At 60.1% G+C, this 22,186-nt stretch overlaps 2 protein-coding genes across 2 annotated transcripts; one reads left to right on the top strand and one right to left on the bottom strand.

Moving 5' to 3' along the window:
* Window positions 1-3,601: 3,601 nt before the first annotated feature.
* LOC148106806 (melanoma-associated antigen 8-like) lies at window positions 3,602-4,696 on the bottom strand. Its single transcript, XM_087859551.1, has 2 exons — window positions 4,579-4,696; window positions 3,602-4,473 (listed from the first exon to the last, which is right to left on the bottom strand). The coding sequence occupies exons 1-2, from the start codon at window positions 4,694-4,696 to the stop codon at window positions 3,602-3,604; spliced, it is 990 nt and encodes a 329-aa protein (XP_087715677.1).
* A 16,183-nt stretch (window positions 4,697-20,879) lies between these two features.
* On the top strand, window positions 20,880-21,886 carry LOC148106805 (melanoma-associated antigen 4-like). Its single transcript, XM_087859680.1, has one exon. The coding sequence runs from the start codon at window positions 20,888-20,890 to the stop codon at window positions 21,884-21,886; it is 999 nt and encodes a 332-aa protein (XP_087715806.1). The 5' UTR covers window positions 20,880-20,887.
* Window positions 21,887-22,186: the final 300 nt, after the last annotated feature.

Genomic DNA, 22,186 nt, shown 5'->3' with positions numbered 1-22,186 from the left:
CTGCATCCCGAGCCCCCCTGACCATGAGCCCCTGGGCAGTCTCACGCTGTGAGGGGCTCCCCTGTAATGGGTCTCTGTTCAGGCGTCACCCAGGAGAGCCTGTTTTGTGTTGCTGCCTCTCCTGGTCTTGTCATCTTCCCAGATCTGTCCCCAAGCCCTGGAGCCCCCCGCCGTTTGCTCAGGAGCTCTTGGGAAATCACAGGTCTGACCCTTAGAGGCTGATGTTGCTCCAAGGCGAGGTGCAGGGTTTTCAGCAGTCAGCTGGGGAGACACTAAGGATGGCAAGGCAAAAAGGCCTCGGAAAGCATCTGTTCGTCACGGGGACGTGGGCGGCCGCTGTGTGGCCTGGCATTGCCTTGACCTTGTGCAGGAAAGCCACTGACTTTGTTAGACCCCGAACTCACAAAGCCTCGTCGGCTGGCTTGAACGCTGAGCCCAAACCTGAAAGCATCCACTGTGGGTGGGCCCGTTCCGCCTCAGCACGCGCTGTGCTGAAAGGAAAGCAGGCAAAGCTCCACGAACAGATCATGAGCTCTGGCACTGCTGCAGATTGGGGACGCCCCTCTGTGGGGTCCAAATCTGTCCACAAATCTTGGCTGCTGTCCTGGACCGTCACGGTCCCTTGCAGATGTGCACGATAGAGGGCCTGTTGTCTCCCGCGACCAAGTGAGACAGAGCTGCCCGTGGGCGTGGCATTTCTGACACAGCCCACTGAGCGCACTCCGAACTCGGCATGCCCAGGGAAGCCGCACGTCCCCGGAAGGCCCGTCACTGGTGAGGCCTCCATGCGCTCTGCACAGATCCAACTCAGACCCCTCTGCCTCGGACTCGTCGGGCAGGCCTAGCCTGGCTAGTTGCAGTCCGCTACCAGGACTCCCTTTGCTCCTGCTGCGCCCACCCGGCTGTGATAGCTGTGAGGGCCTTCACTCCGCCTTCCCCGGAAGGCCTTGCTCTTTTCTCTCCCTCTCACAGGGTAAAGGAGCGGGAGGAAAAGGGGTATGTACACCCGTTTCAAAAACTGTTGGAAATTCAGGATGTCATCCTGACCACCTCTTGACCGTGATGAGTCTTTCTGGTTCCCTTCGATGACAGTGTTGGTCTGTGAAAATGCTTTAGTCCCTCCCGCATAGGAGCCCTCCAGACAAAAGGGTCTGGGGGAGAAGAGGGGGTGACAGAAACAATGCAGGTTGATTACTGAATGGACGCACTGATTTTGTAACCACAGAGGAAAGACAAGCCCTACACCTGGGACATGCAGGGCCGGGGTAGGGCTCTGTGATCCTGGTGTTCCAGAAGCCTGCTCCTGGAAGCCTTGCCCCTCCTGAGGACGCTCCTGTGCTGCCCCTGGAGCTGCCACAAGACTGACAATGCAAACTGCCTGCAGGGCCTGGGAGCAGCCGGACAGCAGTGTGACAAAGCCGGTTTGAGGGGGGGGGGGGCTGGCTCCAGCTGCGCAGCCAGAGGTCACCTCACTTCTGCCATTCTCTACCCAGACACAGCAGCACATTCCCCAGGGTTAAGGGCTCAGTCCTACCAGGTCACCCAGCCCCGCTCCTGCCAGTCCCAAACCCTGGCTTGTTCTGGGTGCTCGTGACCCAAAGGCTCTAAAGCAGAGGTTCCCAGGACCCGTCCTCCGGTTCCCTGAAAGGGCTAGAGCAGCTCACAGAACTCAGGCACACAGGTCACTTACTAGATCCCCAGCTGATTGTAAAAGGATGTAGCTCAGGAACAGCCAGACACAAGAGCTGCACAGGCCCGGGCAGGTGGGCAGGGGGGCAGGCCTTCCATACCCTCTGAGTGCGCCCCTCCCCCCACATCTCCATGTCACCAACCTGAAAGCTCTCTGAGCCTGTCCCTTTGGGGTTTTATGGAGGCTCCCTCACTCAATCCATGGCCATCCCTGCCCTCCCCAGTGGTCAGCGGGTGGGGGGACTAAAAGCCCCCCCCCCCTAACCACCTGGTTAGTTCACTTGGCAACCAGCCCCCATCCCTAGGTGCTTCCCAGAGTCACCTCACTGACAAAAGAAAAGACACCTTCATCACTCTCGACACTTTGGAATGACAAGGCCTTGGGGAGCTCAGAGTCAGGACTCTGGAACAAGACCAAATATATATGAGAAATGTATCTTGGTCACTGAATGACCAACTATGTGTCTTCCTTATAAATCACAAGATCCCAAGTGCATTGGACCTACTATGCACCATGTGAACACGGGTACACAAAGGCGTTTTGAGACCCAGCTTTCAAGTCCTTAACTGTATGCTCAGAATTGGGAGTGCTGGCTCATACAGTAATTTCCATTTCTAATTTTTTGAGGCTCTGCCACACCCTTTTCCAGAGCAGCTGTTATTGGGTTACATTCCCACGGGAGTGTACAAGGGTTCCGATTTCTCCACTGACCCTGCATTGGAAAGGCAACAAAACTTTCTTTCTTGTGCTCAAAATTTCTGGTGCAGTTGGAAGGGAGCAAACATCCTTCCGTCCTGTCACAAGAGAGTGCTCTGTCTTCTCTAGGGTCCAGTGGGTATTCTCAGAGCAATTATCCATTCCGACTTTGCTCCCACACCTAAGATACCCCTTCTCCAAGTAGGACCACTGTCACACCCCAGCTTCCTGGTGATCAGCTGCACAGAAGCCATCACGTTGACCAGACACCCCAGCCGCCAGGACTCAGGGCGTCTGCACTGCAGTGCTCGCCCCGGGAGCCGCACCCCTTCTTCCTTCTTCTGCTTCTTCTGCAGGTCTCAGGGCACCCCTCCCCACCTTCCTGCCAGCACCGTGGCTGCTGGACAGAGTCCCCTATGCCTGGGACGGGTCCTGCTTCTCCTAGTGTCCTCACTGCTCACCCACAGTGCCTTCCAGAGAGCAGAGCTCAGCCCTATCCGGGAATCAAGGAGCCGGCGAGCAGGGCTCCCTCTGTGCTGAGAGGACGTTTCTCCTCCTTTCGTGAAGGACCAAGCCAATGCAGGAGCACACATCTGCGTGTGCCTTTGGCATTTGCACAGTGACAGACAGGAAGGCATCAGAAGCAAGAATCAACAAACTTTCCCTTTTATTTCTCTATTTCCTGACCCCATCACTTCACTCCTCCTTTTTTCGCCTTTTCAATCCATCCTTAGACCAATGCCCTGTGATTTTGGTCCAAAGAAGGAGGCAAGGGGTCCCACCTGGTTTCCAGGACATGACAAAACTCTTAACTCTTGAACTGGGTAAGGACAAATGCTTTGGGGGGGGGGTGAGGGGAGGATGTCACTCACACACTCAGCCGCCAAAGCGGATGAAACTTTCTATGCCAAGGCAGCCCACTGGAGAGCTTCCTCGAGGACACCAAGCTCTGGATGTGGGAGTCATCACAGAGAAAAGCCCCCTCCCACCCCCCCCCAAGGAGGCTCTTTGCCCCGCTTTCTTCCCCCAACCCTCCCTGGCCCTGCACTCCTTAGAAAGCCCAGGGCTGCCTCTTACACACACACACACACACACACACGCACACACACACTAACAGGAAAAAACCAGCAAGCAGCCTCACTTCCTGCCCAGCATCCCGCAGGAGAAGCTGCCGGCCCCACCAAAGCCTGGAAAGGGCCTGGCCACCCCTGGGGCTCAGGCCCCCTCTTCCTCATCACTCACTGCCTTTTCAGACAGGGCCAGGGAGGAAGGCTGCTGCCCGCGACTGACCCGCAGCAAATACTCCAGCACTTGGAACTTGCTGGTTTCAGCATAGGCCCTGGGACCCCACAGGAACTCGTAGCGGGCAGGGTCGCTGCCGGGCACCTGCCGGTACTCCACGTACCCTTCCTGCACCCAGACATTGGTGAGGAGCTCCCTGGGCTCCCCGTAGATGACGTGCTCCTTGCCGGCGTACACCCCCATGACCCCCAGCGTTTCCCACACCTTCTCCTCGGGGGCACAGTCGCCCTCCAGGAGGATCACCCCCAAAAGCACCACCAGGAGGCCGGTCTTGGGCATGCTCTGCTCACCGCTCGGCATCCCACCGCAGGTGAGGCCCAGGACGGTGACCAGGACGTAGGAGTGGTCGCTGGGGTCCACCTCCTTCACATCCACGCCAAAGACCAGCCGCATGCACTCGGACGCTTGGCCGAAGATCACGGGGAAGGCGTCCTGGTCATCTTTGCCGACCACCTCCAGCATCTCTGCCTGGCTGGTGGGCTGCTGGGTGCGATACTTGAGCACCAGGAACGCCACCAGGTCAGCCGCCTTCCGGTGGAGTGCTGCTTGGAGCAGGGGCTGGGTGACTTCCGGCTTCCCCCAGGTGCCAGGCCCCTCCTCATCTGGGCTGCTGGAGCTGTCTTCAGACAGGCTCCAAGGAGAGGCTGCCATGGCACTGGGGGAGGGGCAGGCACTCAGAGGGCTCTGAGGAGGACTTGGGGACCCATCGGCAGACCCCTCCTCTGGGGTAGCAGGGAACAGGGCAAAATAAGAGGAGGAAGAGGAGGAGGAGGGGGAGGAAGAAGAGGAGAAGAAAGAGGAGAAAGTGGAGGAGAAGGAGGAGGAGGGAGAGGAGGAGAAGGAGCTGGAGGAGAAGGAAGAGGTGGAGGAGGGGGAGGAGGAGGGAGATAGGGCCTCCTCCCCCTCCTCAGCCCCATACAGCTGTGCATCTACCGGGCCCTGGGCCTCTTTTGGGTCCTGAAGATCTTCCTCCAACTTCCAGAGCTCATTCCTCTCTCCCAGAGGCATGATGACTTGTGTCTGGCAGCAGGCACCCGGTGTGGGCAGGTGGGGGCGAAGGGACCCAAGGGCCTGGGAGAGAGAGGGAGTGTGAAGAGCCTCAGCTGAGGAAGGCACCCTTGGCAGCTTTGACAAAGGTGACTCTGGGTCTCCTCTCTATGGGCACTCTCTGGCCTCACATGGGTCTCTCCTCCTGGGCAGCCTGTCCCCTAAGAAACTCAAGGAGAAGTCAAGGGCCTCCTCTGCTCTGCGACCTTAGGACTCCTGCCTCAGACCAAGGCCTTAACCTCCCAGTTCCTGAGTCCCCTGCAGGAGGGAAGGATGGGGCACCTCAGGGTGCAGACTGGGAGTGCAGCCCCGGGCCCCCAGTGCAGACAGGAGGGCTGGGTCTCACTCTGTGAGGTACCCACTTTCAAGGCGGTGGTCCTCTCTCTGCTCACTCAGGGGACTCACCTGTGCCCTGGCAGGGCCTGGGCCCCACCCCTCTGCTGGCCTGAAGCAAAAGTCTCAGAACAAGACCACACAGCCCTGAGACTGAGCAGAAGGAAGTGAGGGTATCCACATCTGACCACACTTCCCCAGGGCCTCCCAGGTGCCTGGGAAGGAGGGGGCTGCTGGGTCCTTGACCCTTGCCAGGGCCCGGGATCCTGCCTCAGCTGACCAGAGTCCAGACCCTCAGAACAAGGCCCTTGCCTCCCTGAGAGCAGGGATCTGGAAGTAAGAAGGGACTCTGCCAGACTGGCCACGCCCAGAGTTCCCAGGGCTGTCAGTAGGGGCAGGCCAGGTTTCTGTGGGGTCCCCTCCTTGTTCTGGCAATTGGGGTCCACTCTCTCTTCCCTCGGGTCCTCACCTGGGACTCCTGCCTGTCACCCAGGCGGGCTTCCTCGGATAACCTGATGCTGTCCCCTCAGAGCATGCTCCCCACCTCCCGGAGAGCTCCAAAGAGCCTGAAAAGGCACCTTGGGTACTGTGATTTATAAGCAAATACAGATTTGCTCTTTGTCCAGGGTTCCTGGCTCTCTGCACTCAAACTCTTGGAATTTCCTAAGTGTGGGGACTGATAAAGGTGTCTTTTGTCAGTGAGGTGATTCTGGGAAGCACCTAGGGATGGGGGCTGGTTGCCAAGTGAACTAACCAGGTGGTTGGGGGGGGGCTTTCAGTCCCCCCACCCCCTGACCACTGGGGAGGGCAGGGACGGCCGTGGATTGAGTGAGGGAGCCTCCATAAAACCCCAAAGGGACAGGCTCAGAGAGCTTTCAGGTTGGTGACATGGAGATGTGGGGGGAGGGGCGCACTCAGAGGGTATGGAAGGCCTGCCCCCCTGCCCACCTGCCCGGGCCTGTGCAGCTCTTGTGTCTGGCTGTTCCTGAGCTACATCCTTTTACAATCAGCTGGGGATCTAGTAAGTGACCTGTGTGCCTGAGTTCTGTGAGCTGCTCTAGCCCTTTCAGGGAACCGGAGGACGGGTCCTGGGAACCTCTGCTTTAGAGCCTTTGGGTCACGAGCACCCAGAACAAGCCAGGGCTTGCCAAGTGACCACTGAAGCGTGGGACACCCTTGTGGGCCTGAGCACTTACTCTGTGGAATGCGATGCGATCTCTGCACAGAGAGTGTCAGAGCTCTGTTGAACTCATGGACTCTTTGTGGGTGTGTGAGATTCATTGTCCTGGGGAACGCCCCCACCCGCCCCCGGACCTGTTGTGGTTGCTACCAAAATGTATCTATAGCACATGCAGGCCCCCACCCCCAGCAAGATCACAGTGGGCTGGCAGTGGGGCCTGGCCCCCCTGTCCTGGTGTGGGGACCCCCTCAGTCTCTCAGTAGGTTCATCTTTCTTCCTGCCAGGGCCTGCCCTTCCTCCTGGCCCCCAACCTGAGACAGATGCCATGTGCCCCTCAGAACAACACCTCACCTCCTCGAGGACTCCTCACCTTCCTGCCCATGGGACAAGTGAGCGTGCCACTTAGGGCCACCACTGACCGTTCCTTCCAGGGCTGACAACAAGGCAGCTGGACTCTGTGCAGTCCTTTCTTTTCAGAGATGGGGGCAGGGTAAGGTCAGTCCTCCTTCGGGGTCCTCACATTGCTGCCTGGGTGATCCTGGGATCCTTCCTCTGCTGCCCTGCTGTTTCCCACAGACTCAGGGCCTCACATCTCTGAGATCCACCAGCCCCAACCATGTGGCAGACCTGGGACCATGCCACATGCAGCCATCCCTACTAGGGCCTCCCTGGCCTGAGAACAGGGAAGCTAGACCCTATAAGGTCCCTTCTCTTTTGAAGTGGGGAGAACTTTCATACCCTTCATCCTCCCAAAGGGTCCTTTTCTTGAGTCCTGGCCCATCTTTGAACTCCTTTCTCTGCTGACCAGATATGGCTCCCTCCGTTGACCTGAAGTCAGCCCTCCGAAGAGAATCTCACCTCCCTGAGAGAGGGAGGGAGTGCGTGCGCCACCTGCAGCCTCCCAGCCCGGGCCTTGCTCTTTGAGGATGCCAAGGGCAGCACGGTGGGGCCCCCTCTGCCTGGGTGGGGGATCCCCTCAGCATCCCCAAGGTGCGCATACTGATTCCCTCCTGGGCCTGCAACTCTCTTCTGACTCAGAGGACGCATCCTGCACAGGCTGTCCCTCAGAACCTTGAGAAAGCTGTGGGACGGATTCTCAGGGTGCACACCAGCCAGCAGAGGCCTGAGGTCCCAGAGCTGACCGTGGGCTGCGTCAGGCTTGGGTGCTGAGGGGTTCCCGCTGTGTTGGGGTGGGTGAGCCCCCTGGCTCCACGTTCAGATCATGGACCTCACCTTGACCACTGGCACTCACCTGTGCCTCCCCTGCTCTGCGATCCTAGGGACTCCTGCCTCAGACAGAGGCCTAGACTCTGACTCCGAGTTCTTGAAGCCCCTGGAGGAGAAAAGGAGGGGCACCTCAGCGAGCAGACTGCGAGCACGGCCCCGGGGCCCAGTGCTCCCAGGAGGGCTGGGTCAAATTCTGTGAGGTCCCCACCAGTCCAGGCTGGGCGGTCCCCACCTTGGCCTCTCAGGGGACGGCTATTTCTCCTGCCAGGGCCTGGGCCCTCCCCCCCACCGTGGCCCTGAGGCCAAAGTCTCACAGCAAGACCACAAGCCCTGAGACTCCACAGAAGGGGGCCCTCATCTGGCCACGCCTGCCAAAGGTCTACAGGGCTCATCATGGATCTGGAGGGATGGCCACGCTCACGGTTCCACATGTGCTGGGATGGGTATGCCTCTAAGGCTTCATCTCGACACCACGGAAGGCCTGGGAACACTCCCTGTGTTGAAGCTGAGGCCACCCTCCTGGTGCTGAGGCCTCATCTCTCGGAGACACCAAAAGGAAAAGTTGGGAGAAATCAGTCGGCCCACCAATCCCCTATTTCGCTTGGGCTGACAGAAGTGGCAGGGCAGGCCTGGACCCTAGGGATCCTGCTGTGGGAGGCATGCCCTCATTTCTCACCTCCATCTCCACCAGGGCCAGGGCCAGGGCCAGGGCCCCTGCCTCACCCACTGACCAGAATCCAGACCTTCAGGCCCAGGCCCTCCCCTCCCTGAGACCAGGGATCTGGAGAGGAGGAGGGGCTCAGCCAAACAGGCTCCACCCAGGGTTCCCAGGGCTGCCAGGTAGGACCTGGCCAGATTTCAGCACCACCCCCCCTTGTCCTGAGGGGAGGGTGGGGAGCCACTCACTCCTCCCTTGGATCCCCACATGGACTCCTGGCAGGACCAGAGACTCCCATGTGTCTCCCAGGAGGGCTTCCTCAGATGACCTGACTGAGACCTCTCCCAGCATGGTCCTCACGTGCCTGACAGCTGGGAGAGGAGGGTGAGGACGCAGCAATCCACACCCTCCCCCTGCACCCCACCCAATTCACAAGGAGCTCAGATCGGGGGTTGGTCCCTCTGTCCAGGGGCAGGAGTCCACTCTTTGTCCCTAAGGTGCTCACGTTTACTTTCGGCAGGTGCTGGAACTATCCCTTCTCCTATCCTCAGCATGCATCCTGCAGAACAACGCCACCACCCCGCGGAGACCCAGGGGAGAAAGTGGGGTGCTTACTTTTCTTGACTCCCAGCCTGGCCTCGCAGGACTGGCCACCGGGGCAGGACTTCATTTGGGACCCCTATGTCTGCGTGGGGGTCTGCTCAGTCCTCCCTCAGAGTCTTGGGGCTCCACCCTCTGCTGACCTGAGGCCACAATCCTCAGACCAAGGCTCTCACCTCCCTCAGACCCTGGGTGCAGAAGTCAAGAACACTTCAGATGTTCCCCCCAGCTTGGGGGACATCCAAGAAGGAGCCCACGGGCAACAAAATCACTGTCTGTTTTAGGCTCTAAGGTCCTCATCTCTCACTGTGCATCCCTCCGGGACTCCAACAAGACCTGGGGTCCTGCCCTGTGCTGTCCGGAGTCCTTTCCCCTCTGACCTCCCCACGCATCCCTGAGATCCAACGCCAAATGTGGGGATGCGACAGCTGCTCTATGGCTTCCCGTCGGTGACTCTGTTCTGGGGTCCAGGGTCCACGCAGTTCTCCCTGAGGGTTCTCGCCTTGACTCCGGAGGGTCTGAGCCTTTCCTGCTGCTGACCCTGATCTGCCTCTTACCCGAACCCCCAGACGCTCTATGATCCGGATGTGGAAGTCTGGACATGCCACTTGTCCTCTTTCCACTCAGGGGCTTCCCAGGCCTGATGCTGTTCTGGGGTTCAGGGTCGCTCATGTCCTCCCACCGGGTCCTCACATCCAGTCCCATTAGCTCCTGTCCCTCATTTTTTAAACCATGGCCCCCGCTTCTGTCAGACCTGGATGCGGACGTCCTGACACACTGCCTGTGGACTTGGCACAAACACGCCTCACAGGGCTGACAGCAGGGGCAGGTTTCAGTGCGCTGTCCCTGTTCTGGAGTCCAGGTCCCTCCCTGAGTCCTCCCTCAGGGATCTTAGCTTGAGCCTCAGCACATCTTGTGTTCCTCTCTCTGCTGTCTCCAGGCCTGTTCCCTCAGACCAAAGCCCTCGCTGCCCTGAGAACAACGGGAAACGATCCTGGACGGCACATCAGGCAACAAAGGCCAGGGATTCCCTGAGATGGGTTCCTTCGGGTCACTTAGGCCTATCCTCTATTGCCCACCTGCACTCCCCAGATGGCCTGTGCCTTCATCCCTGCATCTGAAGGCCGCTCCTTACAACAAGCTCACAGTGTCTCTGGGACCCAGAGCGGATGTCAGGACACACCTCATGTCATCCTTGTCCCACCCAAGGGCCTCCCAGGATTGATTCCCTACGGAGCCCAGGGTCCCTCTGTCCTCCCTCTGGTCCTCACCTTGACTCTTGACAAATTCTGGGCCCTCCCCGCCTACCAAAATGAGGCCCTGCTCCTTACCGCAGGCTTCCTGACTCCTGAGACCCAGAATCAGATCTCCAGGCTCGCTATGCATCCCCATGGCCCCCAGGGATCTTCCTGGACTGACACTATGGCCCAACTCCTGGGAGGTCTCCTCTATCCTCCTCTCAGAGTTTATAGCTTGACTCAGGTTACTGCCTAGGCCCTTTCCTCTGCACACCGGAGGGAGGCCCTGCTCCTTCCACCCAGGCCCCCAGGGTCTCTGACACTGGGGATGCAAAAGTCCTGACTCACCACCTCCCATCCCCCCTGCAGGAACCTTCCCTCACTGCCTCTGTGCTGGGGTCCAGCGTCCTTCAGTCTTCCCTCTGCATCCTCAGCACGAGCCCAGCAGGCCATGGGGTCTCCCCTCTGCCCACCTGAGCATTGGCTCCTTTCACCAGGTCCCCAGTCTCTCGGGAGACCCGGATGTACCAGTCCCGCCACACTGGCCCCATTTCCCCATCCCGCCCAGGGACCTTCCTGGACTGACACTAGGGCCTGACCTCTGTGAGTTCCCCTCTGTCCTCCATCAGGGTTCATACCTTGATGCCCATAAGCACCTGCGCCCTCGCTCTAAAGACCTGAGATCTGCTCCTTACGTCAGGCCCTTTGTCACTCAAGCACCCAGATCGGGAAGTCAAGACTCACCACGTGTTCCCATCCCCCACCAGGGCCTTCCCGGACACCCTGTGGTAGGAACTAGGGTCCCTCAGTCTTCCCTCTGCATCCTCACATTGAAGCCCAGCAGGACCTGGGCCCTCCCCTCTGTCCACTGGACGGAAGAGCTACTTCTTCCTCCGAGGCCCCCATTCTCTCGGGAGACCACGTTGCAGAAGTCCGGCCGCAGTGGCGGCGTGTTCCCATCCCGCCCAGTAGGCTCCCTACACTGCCATCCTAGGCGGACTTCTGCCAGGGTCCCCTCTGTCCTCCGTTATGGTTCATCACTGGTCTCCTCTCCCATTCGCGCCGGGCCCTCCCCTCTGCCCACCTGAGCATCATCTCTCTCCATCAGGCGTTTAGTCTCTCGGAGACCCGTATGCGGAAATCTGGACTCCCCACGTGTTCCCATCTTCCCCCTCCCCCCATCCCCGCGGACCTTCCCTGACTGACTCTGTGCTGGGGTCCAGTGTTCCGCAGTCCTTCCTTTACATCCTCACCACGACGCCCAGCAGGACCTGGGCCCTCCCCTCTGCCCACCTGAGGGAAGCCCTGTTCCTTCCACCAAGGCCACCAATGTCTCTGAGACCCGTATGCGGAAGTCCAGACTCACCACGTGTTCCCATCTCCCCCTCCCCCCCATGGACGTTCCCTGACTAACTGTGCTGGGGTCCAGCGTCCAGCAGTCCTCCCTCTGCCTCCTCACCATGACGGCTGGCAGGACCTGGGCCCTCCCACCTAAGGGGGGCCGTGCTCCTTTCACCAAGGCCACCAGGGTCTCTGAGACCCGTATGCGGAAGTCCGGACTCACCACGTGTTCTCACCTTCCCCCTCCCCCCCTCCCCGTGGACCTTCCCTGACTGACTCTGCTGGGGTCTAGCGTCCCGCGGTCCTCCCTCTGCGTCCTCCCCACGACGCCCAGCAGGACCTGGGTCCTCCCCTTGCCCACCTGAGGGAGTCCCTGGTCCTTCCACCAAGGCCCCCAGTCTCTCGGGAGACCTGGATGTACCAGTCCCGACCCACTGGCCACGTGTCCCCATCCCGCCCAGGGTCCTTCCTGGACTGACCCTGGGGCCCGACTTCGGTGAGGTCCCCTCTGTCCCCTGCTTCTGAGTCCGTGGGTCCTGCCCCCGATCCGTCCCCACCCGGTCCCCACCTGGACTCCCTGGGCCTGCCTCTGCCCCTGCCCCTTCCTGACCTGGCATCCTTCCGCTCTGACCAAGGTCCTAAGCTCCCTCAGACCCCCGAGGTGCATTTCACCAGACGCCCTCTGTGGCCACCCTCCCTAGGGACCCCCAGGGCCCGGCCGCGCCAGGAACCCAGTGCCTGGACCGAAGCGGGGGAGGGTGGGCCGCACAGTTCTCCCTCAGGTCCCACCACCCGCTCCAGGGAGGGCCTGGGCCCGTCCCTCTGGGGACCCGTGGCCACTGTCCTGGGCCCCGGCGGGAGGGGCGCAGCCGGACGACGCTGCCCCTGCCCGCGGTCTCTCGGGGCTGCCGGCAGGGGCCACCTGGCTCCTGGGCGCCCCACCCCCACCCCCAGTGTGCTCCCTCACGGGTGGGTCTACCTGCACGCCTCACCTCAGCCGACCGAGATCCCGCCTCCCTCACGCGGAGGTCGTCGCCGCTCTGGGCCCTCCCAGGCGGAAGTCGGAGCTCGTCACTTCCGGACCCCTTAGGAAGGGGTCCCCTAGGGCCGCCAGTACATCGGGCGGCGATGGGTTCCGGCGAGGGGGTAGGTGGGGGAGGAGAGGGGAACGGCAGGGCCGGGGTCCCTCAGTCCTCCCTGGTCTCCTTACCTGGGCTCGGGCAGGCAGGGTTGGAGCCTGTCCGCCTCACAACCAGTCTCGCACCCACCCCACCGCTTCCTTAACAGGGAGGCAGAGAGTGGAGTCTGGCTACTGTCACCACGCAGGTTCCTGGTGACCAGTTGCTCAGAAGCCATCACGGTCGCCCCTCTGGTCTCCCCAGACACCCAGGCCGGGCCAGGGGCATTTACACTGCAGTGCTCGCCCGGGAGCCACACCCCGTCACCCTGCTTCCCCTTCTTCTGCAGGGCTCAGGGCACCCCTCCCCACCTTCCTGCCAACACTGCGGCTGCTGGACACAGTCCCCTATGCCTGGGACGTGTCCTGCTTCTCCTGGTGTCCTCACTGCTCACCCACAGTGCCTTCCAGAGAGCAGAGCTCAGCCCTATCTGGGAATCAAGGCGAGCAGGGCTCCCTCTGCACTGACATGAGGTTTCTCCTCCTTTCTTGAAGAACTAAGACAAAGTAGGAACACACACATGTGTGTGCCTTTTGTATTAGCACAATGAGGCCCGGGAAGGTATCAGAAGCAAGAACCAACAAACTTTGTTTCTCCAGGTCCTGACCCCTGACCCTTGCCTGCTCTAATCTTTCTCCTTTCCAACCCCTCTCTAGTCCGATGCCCTGTGGTTTCAGTGTGAAGCCCAAACAAGGAGGCCAAGTCTCCCAGCTTGTATAGTCTTTGTACTATAAAGGTATATATATGTATGTATTTATATATATATATCACTGTGGAGAGGATCCTTTCTTGTATCGCATGCATCAGCTTGCTCACCTGTACATATACTCTGCCACTATCAACCTTCGCCAACAGTCACTCCTCTTGTCACAAATCAAAGGCTGGGAGTGATGCGGAGCAGCAGAAAATCTCATCCTCACGTGGTGGCTATGAAAACTGTTCAACCAGTTTGAAGATAATGCTGCAGTTTCTTATACATGTACACATATTCTTACCATAGGATCCAGCAGCCATATGGGTATTTACCCAAAGAAGTTGAAAACTTAGGTCCACACAAGAACCTGCACATTGATGTTTACACCTGCTTTTCTCATAATTTCCTAAACATAGTTGCAACCAAGGTGTCTTTTAGTAGGTTAATGGATAAACTCCAGCACATCCAGATAATGGAATATTAGGGGGCACTCCAAAGAAGTGAGCTATCAAGCCATGAAAAGATTTGGAGAAAACTGAAGTGCCTCCTATGAAGTGAAATGATCAATGTGGAAAGGCTGCATTTTGTATGTTTCCAACTCAATGACGTTTTATAAAGGGAAAATTACGGAGACAGTTAAACGATCACTGGCTGCCCAGGTCTGTGTGGGGTGGAAGGAACCGGCAGAGTTGTGGAAATGCTCTGTCTGACACTGTCATGACGGATACATGTCATCCTACTTTAGTCCACACCCAGAGAAAACAAATACCAGGTGAGAACATTAGTGGGTACTATGGGCTTTGGGTGACTCCGATGAATCGACAGACCTTCGACCGTTCCTACCACCGTGCCACTCTGGTGGGGGATGTTGATATTATGGGAGTCTATGTAGGTGTGAGGCAGTTGATAAGTGGGAAATCTGTGTACATTCCTACCTGTTTCTGTGCACCTCAATGTGTACTAAAAAATGTAAAGTCTTTTAAAAGACACACAATGTGACCAGCAATACCTGAGTGACAACACAGGAGAAAGCCGTGGGGGGACACTTCAGAGTACTGAGCTGGTCCTTGTGTCTGGGGTGGGGACGTGGGGAGCAGCGGGGTTGTGCGGAGGGAATGTAGGCTGCCTAGATGAAGCCGACAGCACGGGAGTAGGAACAATTTTCAACTTCTGCCCCTACTTCCTTGCACAAATCTGATGCAGGACCTCAGAGGACACATGCCGGTAGCCCTGGGGAAGTATCAGGACAGCAGAGAACACGGCACTGATGGAGGCAGATGGTTGTGCATTCTGCGCTTTAGCTATCTAACATCAGCTTACTAGGTGAGGATGGTCCTTTCAAAATATTGTTTGAAGAAGATATAATGACTAGACCAGAAATAGAATAGTGAGTATCAAAACAAATGGCGGAGAGTATGAGAAGTTAGTCTTTCATAAAGGAAGTATACACACAGTCCACACATGTATAAATACATACCTATATAGATGCAGCTATATCGAGAACATACATGCCTATGTGTCCGTGGACGTCCATACCTATGTGGTATGTGCGTGCATGTGTGCTAAGCACATAGAAGGTACACACGTCATATAGGAACATATGTAGTACACACACTCTGTGGAGATGGACAGTGTGTTTCTTACCATGAAGGAGCATGACAAAGGAAAACCCACTGCAGTGGACCCTGCAAGAGTGGACAACCCTGACACGGGAGGCCCCAACCCCAAACCTCCTGCAGCTGCTCAGCCTCTTCTGTAAACTGAATCTTCAACAGAATGTGTCTGAAGTCTGGCTGCTGGCGAAGGGACCCCTGGGAAGCAGTGCTTCTCCTCTGACCCTGCCCCAGGGTCATGGGCGCCGCAGCTCCACATCAGGCATCTGTCCCGTGACTGCGTGTGTCACACAAGGGTAGAGGAGGGCCTCCTGGGTGAGGACAGAGAGATCGCATGTCCCAGAACACTGGGGGTCACCGGCCCTGCTGTGTCCCTGCCAGCAGCCCTGAAAGACGAGGACCCGGTGGGCAGGTGAGGCACGAGCCCCCCAAACGACCCCTGAAGTGCTCAAGGATGTCTGAGACTAAGAGCCTTGGGCTAAGGGGCACAGACTCAGGTCTGCGGAGGGCAGGGGCCCAGCCCTGCCAGAGCCCAGGTAAGGAGACCAGGGAGGACCGGGGGACCCCGGCCCTGCACGCTCCCCTCTCCTCCCCCACCTACCCCCTCGCCGGAACCCATCGCCGCCCGACGTGCTGGCGGCCCTAGGGGACCCCTTCCTAAGGGGTCCGGAAGTGATGAGCTCCGACTTCCGCCTGGGAGGGCTGAGAGCAGCAACGACCTCCGCGTGAGGGAGGCGGGATCTAGGTCGGCTGAGGAGAGGCGTGCAGGTAGACCCACCCGTGAGGGAGCACACTGGGGGTGGGGGTGGGGCGCCCAGGAGCCAGGTGGCCCCTGCCGGCAGCCCCGAGAGACCGCGGGCAGGGGCAGCGTCGTCCGGCTGCGCCCCTCCCGCCGGGGCCCAGGACAGTGGCCACGGGTCCCCAGAGGGACGCGCCCAGGCCCTCCCTGGAGCGGGTGGTGGGACCTGAGGGAGAACTGTGGGGCCCACCCTCCCCCGCTTCGGTCCAGGCACTGGGTTCCTGGCGCGGCCGGGCCCTGGGGGTCCCTAGGGAGGGTGGCCACAGAGGGCGTCTGGTGAAATGCACCTCGGGGATCTGAGGGAGCTTAGGACCTTGGTCAGAGGGGAAGGATGCCAGGTCAGGAAGAGGCAGGGGCAGAGGCAGGCCCAGGGAGTCCAGGTGGGGACCGGGTGGGGACGGATCGGGGGCAGGACCCACGGACTCAGAAGCAGGGGACAGAGGGGACCTCACCGAAGTCGGGCCCCAGGGTCAGTCCAGGAAGGACCCTGGGCGGGATGGGGACACGTGGCCAGTGCGTCGGGACTGGTACATCCAGGTCTCCCGAGAGACTGGGGGCCTTGGTGGAAGGACCAGGGACTCCCTCAGGTGGGCAAGGGGAGGACCCAGGTCCTGCTGGGCGTCATGGGGAGGACGCAGAGGGAGGACCGCGGGACGCTAGACCCCAGCAGAGTCAGTCAGGGAAGGTCCACGGGGAGGGGGGGAGGGGGAAGGTGAGAACACGTGGTGAGTCCGGACTTCCGCATACGGGTCTCAGAGACCCTGGTGGCCTTGGTGAAAGGAGCAAGGCCCTCCTAAGGTGGGCAGAGGGGACGGCCCAGGTCCTGCCGGCCTTCGTGGTGAGGAGGCAGAGGGAGGACTGCGGGACGCTGGACCCCAGCACAGTTAGTCAGGGAAAGTCCATGGCGGGGAGGGGGAGAAGGTAACACGTGGTGAGTCTGAACTTCCGCATACGGGTCTCTGAGAGACTAAAAGCCTGATGGAGGGAGCAGATGCTCAGGTGGGCAGAAGGGAGGGTCTAGGTCATGCTGGGCAACATGGTGAGGATGTAGAGGGAGGACTGCAGGATGCTGAACCCCAGCAGAGTCAGTCAGGGAAGGTCCATGGGGGGGGGGGTGAGATGGGAAAACGTGGTGAGTCTGGACTTCCGCATACGGTTCTCAGAGACATTGGTGGCCTTGGTGGAAGGAACAGTGCTTCCCTCAGGTGGGCAGAGGGGAGGATCCAGGTCCTACTGGGCGTCGTGGTGAGGATGCAGAGGGAGGACTTTGGGACCCTAGACCCCAGCAGAGTCAGTCAGGGAAGGTCCATGGGGAGGGGGGGAGGGGAAGATGGGTCCACGTGGTGAGTCAGGAGTTCCACATACGGGTCTCTGAGAGACTAAAGGCCTGATGGAAGGAGCGGATGCTCAGGTAGGCAGAAGGGAGGGCCCAGGTCCTGCTGGGCGTCGTGGTGAGGATGCAGAGGGAGGACTGCAGGTCGCTGGACCCCAGCAGAGTCAGTCATAGAAGATACATGGGCGAGGGGAGTGGATTGCCGGCGGGGGGGGGGGGGGGCGCGGATGGGAACACGTGGTGAGTCTGGACTTCCGCATACGGGTCTCTGAGAGATTAAACGCCTGATGGAGGGAGCCAAAGCTCAGGTGGGCAGAGGGGAGGGTCCTGGCGCGAATCGAGAGGAGACCAGGGATGAACCATAACGGAGGACAGAGGGGACCCTGGCAGAAGTCCGCCTAGGATGGCAGTCTAGGGAGCCTACCGGGCGGGATGGGAACACGCCGCCACTGGGGCCGGACTTCGGCAACGTGGTCTCCCGAGAGAATGGGGGCCTCGGAGGAAGAAGTCTGTCTTCCATCCGGTGGACAGAGGGGAGGGCCCAGGTCCTGCTGGGCTTCAATGTGAGGATGCAGAGGGAGGACTGAGAGACCCTGGTTCCTAGCACAGGGTTTCTATGAAGGCCCCTGGTGCGGGATGGGAACACGTGGTGAGTCTTGACTTCTGCATCTGGGTGTCCGAGTGATAAAGGGCCTGTGGTAAGGAGCAGATCTCAGGTCTTTAGAGGCGAGGGCCCAGGCGCTTATGGGCGTCAAGGTATGAACCCTGAGGGAGGACAGAGGGGAACTCACAGAGGTCAGGCCCTAGTGTCAGTCCAGGAAGGCCCCTGGGCGCGATGGGGAAACGAGGCCAGTGTGGCTGGACTGGTGCATCCGGGTCTCCCGAGAGACTGGGGACCTGGTGAAAGGAGCCAATGCTCAGGTGGGCAGAGGGGAGACCCCATGGCCTGCTGGGCTTCATGCTGAGGATGCAGAGGGAAGACTGAAGGACGCTGGACCCCAGCACAGAGGCAGTGAGGGAAGGTCCGTGCAGGGGGGATTGGAGGTGGTGAGTCAGGACTTTTGCATCCCCAGTGTCAGAGACCCTGGGGGCCTGGGTGGAAGGAGCAGGGCCTCCCTCTGGTGTGCAGAGGAGAGGGCCTAGGCAGTAACCCGAGTCAAGCTATGAACTCTGAGGGAGGACAGAGGAGATCTCCCAGGGTTGGGGCCATAGTGTCAGTCCAGGAAGATCCCTGGGGGCCATGGGGATGCATAGCGAGCCTGCAGATCCAATTCTGGGTCTCAGGAGTCAGGAGGCGTGCGGTAAGGAGCACGGCCTCAGGTCGGAAGGCTGGGAGGGCCCAGCTTCTGTCGGGAGTCAAGGTGAGGACCAGAGGGAGGACAGAGGGACCCTAGGCCCAGTAGGGAATCAGTCCTGGGAGGCCCTTGAGTGGGACAAGCATGACATGAGGCGTGTCCTGACTTCGGCTCTGGGTCCCAGAGACACTGAGAGCTTGTTGTAAGGAGCGGCCTTCAGATGCAGGGGTGAAGGCACAGGCCATCCAGGGAGTGCAGGTGGGCAATAGAGGACAGGCCTAAGTGACCCGAAGGAACCCATCTCAGGGAATCCCTGGCCTTTGTTGCCTGATGTGCCATCCAGGATCGTTTCCCATGGTTCTCAGGGCAGCGAGGGCTTTGGTCTGAGGGAACAGGCCTGGAGACAGCAGAGAGAGGAACACAAGATGTGCTGAGGCTCAAGCTAAGATCCCTGAGGGAGGACTCAGGGAGGGACCTGGACTCCAGAACAGGGACAGCGCACTGAAACCTGCCCCTGCTGTCAGCCCTGTGAGGCGTGTTTGTGCCAAGTCCACAGGCAGTGTGTCAGGACGTCCGCATCCAGGTCTGACAGAAGCGGGGGCCATGGTTTAAAAAACGAGGGGCAGGGGCTAATGGGACTGGATGCGAGGACCCGGTGGGAGGACATGAGCGACCCTGAACCCCAGAACAGCATCAGGCCTGGGAAGCCCCTGAGCGGGAAGAGGACAAGTGGCATGTCCAGACTTCCACATCCGGGTCATAGAGCGTCTGGGGGTTCGGGTAAGAGGCAGATCAGGGTCAGCAGCAGGGAAGGTCAAATCCTCCCGAAGTCAAGGCGAGAACCCTCAGGGAGAACTGCGTGGACCCTGGACCCCAGAACAGAGTCACCGACGGGAGGCCATAGGGCAGCTGTCGCACCCCCACATTTGGCCTTGGATCTCACGGATGCGTGGGGCGGTCAGAGGGGAAAGGACTGGGGACAGCACAGGGCAGTCCCGAGGGATGCAGGGTGAGCGTTGAGGAACTTAGAGCCTAAAACAGACAGTGATTTTGTTGCCCGTGGGCTCCTTCTTGGATGTCCCCCAAGCTGGGGGGAACATCTGAAGTGTTCTTGACTTCTGCACCCAGGGTCTGAGGGAGGTGAGAGCCTTGGTCTGAGGATTGTGGCCTCAGGTCAGCAGAGGGTGGAGCCCCAAGACTCTGAGGGAGGACTGAGCAGACCCCCACGCAGACACAGGGGTCCCAAATGAAGTCCTGCCCCGGTGGCCAGTCCTGCGAGGCCAGGCTGGGAGTCAAGAAAAGTAAGCACCCCACTTTCTCCCCTGGGTCTCCGCGGGGTGGTGGCGTTGTTCTGCAGGATGCATGCTGAGGATAGGAGAAGGGATAGTTCCAGCACCTGCCGAAAGTAAACGTGAGCACCTTAGGGACAAAGAGTGGACTCCTGCCCCTGGACAGAGGGACCAACCCCCGATCTGAGTTCCTTGTGAATTGGGTGGGGTGCAGGGGGAGGGCGTGGATTGCTGCGTCCTCACCCTTCTCTCCCAGCTCTCAGGCACGAGAGGACCATGCTGGGAGAGGTCTCAGTCAGGTCATCTGAGGAAGCCCTCCTGGGAGACACACAGGAGTCCCTGGTACTGCCAAGAATCCATGTGGGGACCCCTGAGAGAGGAGGGGCTGGGTCCGAACCCACCCCTCAGGAAAAGGAGGAGATGGCCTAGAAATCTGGCCAGGCCCTACCTGAGAACCCTGGGAACCCTGGGTGGAGCCTGTTGGGCTGAGCCCCTCCTCCTCTCCAGATCCCTGGTCTCAGGGAGGGGAGGGCCTGGGCCTGGGCCTGAGGGTCTGGACTCTAGTCAGTGGGGGAGGCAGGGACCTTGGCCCTGGCCCTGGCCCTGGTGGGGATGGAGGTGAGAAATGAGGGCATGCCTCCCACAGCAGGATCCCTAGGGACCAGGCTTGCCCTGCTACTTCTCTCAGCCATGGGGAGACAGGAAATGGTGGGCTAATTGATTTTTCCCTCTGGCGTCCTCCGGAGATGAGGCCTCAGCACAGGGCGGGTGAGAGTTTTCCCAGGCCTTCCGTGGGGTCAAGGTATCGACCAAGAGGCACACCCATCCCAGCACAGATGGAACCCCGAGCCTGGCCATCCCTGGACATCCGTGACAAGCCCTGTGGACCTTTGGCAGTTGTGGCCAGATGTGGGCCTCCTAGCTTACCTTCTGTGGAGTCTCAGGGCTGCGTGGCCTTGCTGTGATCCTTTGGCCTCAGTCCCACGTTGGGTGGGGCCCAGGCTCTGGCAGGGGAAATAGCCGCCTCTTGAGAGGCCAAGGAGGGGACCACCCAGCCTGGACTGGTGGGGACCTCACAGAGTCCGACCCAGCCCTCCTGTCTGCACCCTGAGGTGCCCCTCCCTTTCTCCTCCAGGGGCTTCAAGAACTCAGAGTCGAGGTCTCTGCCTGAGGCAGGAGTCCCTAAGGTCACAGAGCAGGGGAGGCGCAGGGGAGTGCCACAGGTCAAGGTGAGGACCCAGGGGCTTGCCCTTCCCATCCTCTCCTAAGCAGGAAGCAGCCCACTGTCAGCTCTGGGACCTCAGGCCTCTGCAGGCCGGCTGGACTCTGAGGAGCCATCCCACCTCTGTCTTCAGGTTCAGCCCGACAGGCGCCATGTCCCTGGGTCGGAGGAGTGAGCTCTGGCAGCTGGAGGAAGACCCAGTCCCGGCCCAGAGCCTGGTGGAGGCACAGCTGTCCGGGGCTGGGGAGGAGGGGGGCCCATGTCCCTCCTCCTCAGCCTCTGCCTCCTCCCAGTCCAGCCCCTCTCGCATCTCCTGCTCTGCCCTGTTTCTGGGCCCTCCGGAGGAGGGGTCTGCTGCTGGGGGCCCGAGTGCTCCCCAGAGCCCTCAGAGTGCCTGCCCCTCCCCCACTGGCCTGGCAGCCACTGCATGGGGCCAGCCCCACCATGGCTCCAGCAGCCCAGATGAGGAGGGGTCGAGCGGCTGGGAGGAGCCCGAGGAAGCCCAGCCCCTGCTCCAGGACACACTCCAGGGGAAGGCTGCTGACCTGGTGGCATTCCTGGTGCTCAAGTATCTCACCCAGCAGCGCACCAGCCAGGCAGAGATGCTGGAGGTGGTCGGCAACGACTACCAGGACGCCTTCCCCGTGATCTTCGGCCAAGCGTCCGAGTGCATGCGGCTGGTCTTTGGCGTGGATGTGAAGGAGGTGGACCCCAGCGACCACTCCTACATCCTGGTCACCGTCCTGGGCCTCACCTGCGGTGGGCTGCCGAGCGGTGAGCAGGGCATGCCCAAGACCGGCCTCCTGGTGGTGCTCTTGGGGGTGATCGTCCTGGAGGGCGACTGTGCCCCGGAGGAGAAGGTGTGGGAAGTGCTGGGGGTCATGGGGGTGTATGCCAGCAGGGAGCACGTCATCTACGGGGAGCCCAGGGAGCTCCTCACCAATGTCTGGGTGCAGAAAGGGTACGTGGAGTACCGGCAGGTAGCCGGCAGCGACCCTGCCCGCTACGAGTTCCTGTGGGGTCCCAGGGCCTATGCTGAAACCAGCAAGTTCCAAGTGCTGGAGTATTTGCTGCGGGTCAGTCGCGGGCAGCAGCCATCGTCCCTGGCCCTGTGTGAAGAGTCTGTGAGTGATGAGGAAGAGGGGGCCTGAGCGCCAGGGGTGGCCAGGCCCTTTCCAGGCTTTGGTGGTAGGGGAAGTTTCTCCTGCGGGATGCTGGGCTGGAAGTGAGGCTGCTTGCTGGTTCTTTCCTGTTAGTGTTTGTTTGTGTGTGTGTGTGTGTGTGTGTGTGTGTGTGTGTGTGTGTGTGAAGAAGCAGCCCTGGGCTTTCTAAGGTGTGCAGGGCCAGGGAGGGTTGGGAGAAGAAAGCGGGGCAAGGAGCCTCCTTGGGGGGGATGGGTGGGGGCTGTTCTCTGTGATGACTCCCACACCCAGAGTTTGGTGTCCTCGAGG

Source organism: Ursus americanus, chromosome X, assembly GCF_024610735.1.
Source record: "Ursus americanus isolate L20-20 chromosome X, mUrsAme1.1.p, whole genome shotgun sequence".
NCBI lineage: Eukaryota > Metazoa > Chordata > Mammalia > Carnivora > Ursidae > Ursus > Ursus americanus.
This window is presented reverse-complemented; position numbering and strand designations above follow the sequence as displayed.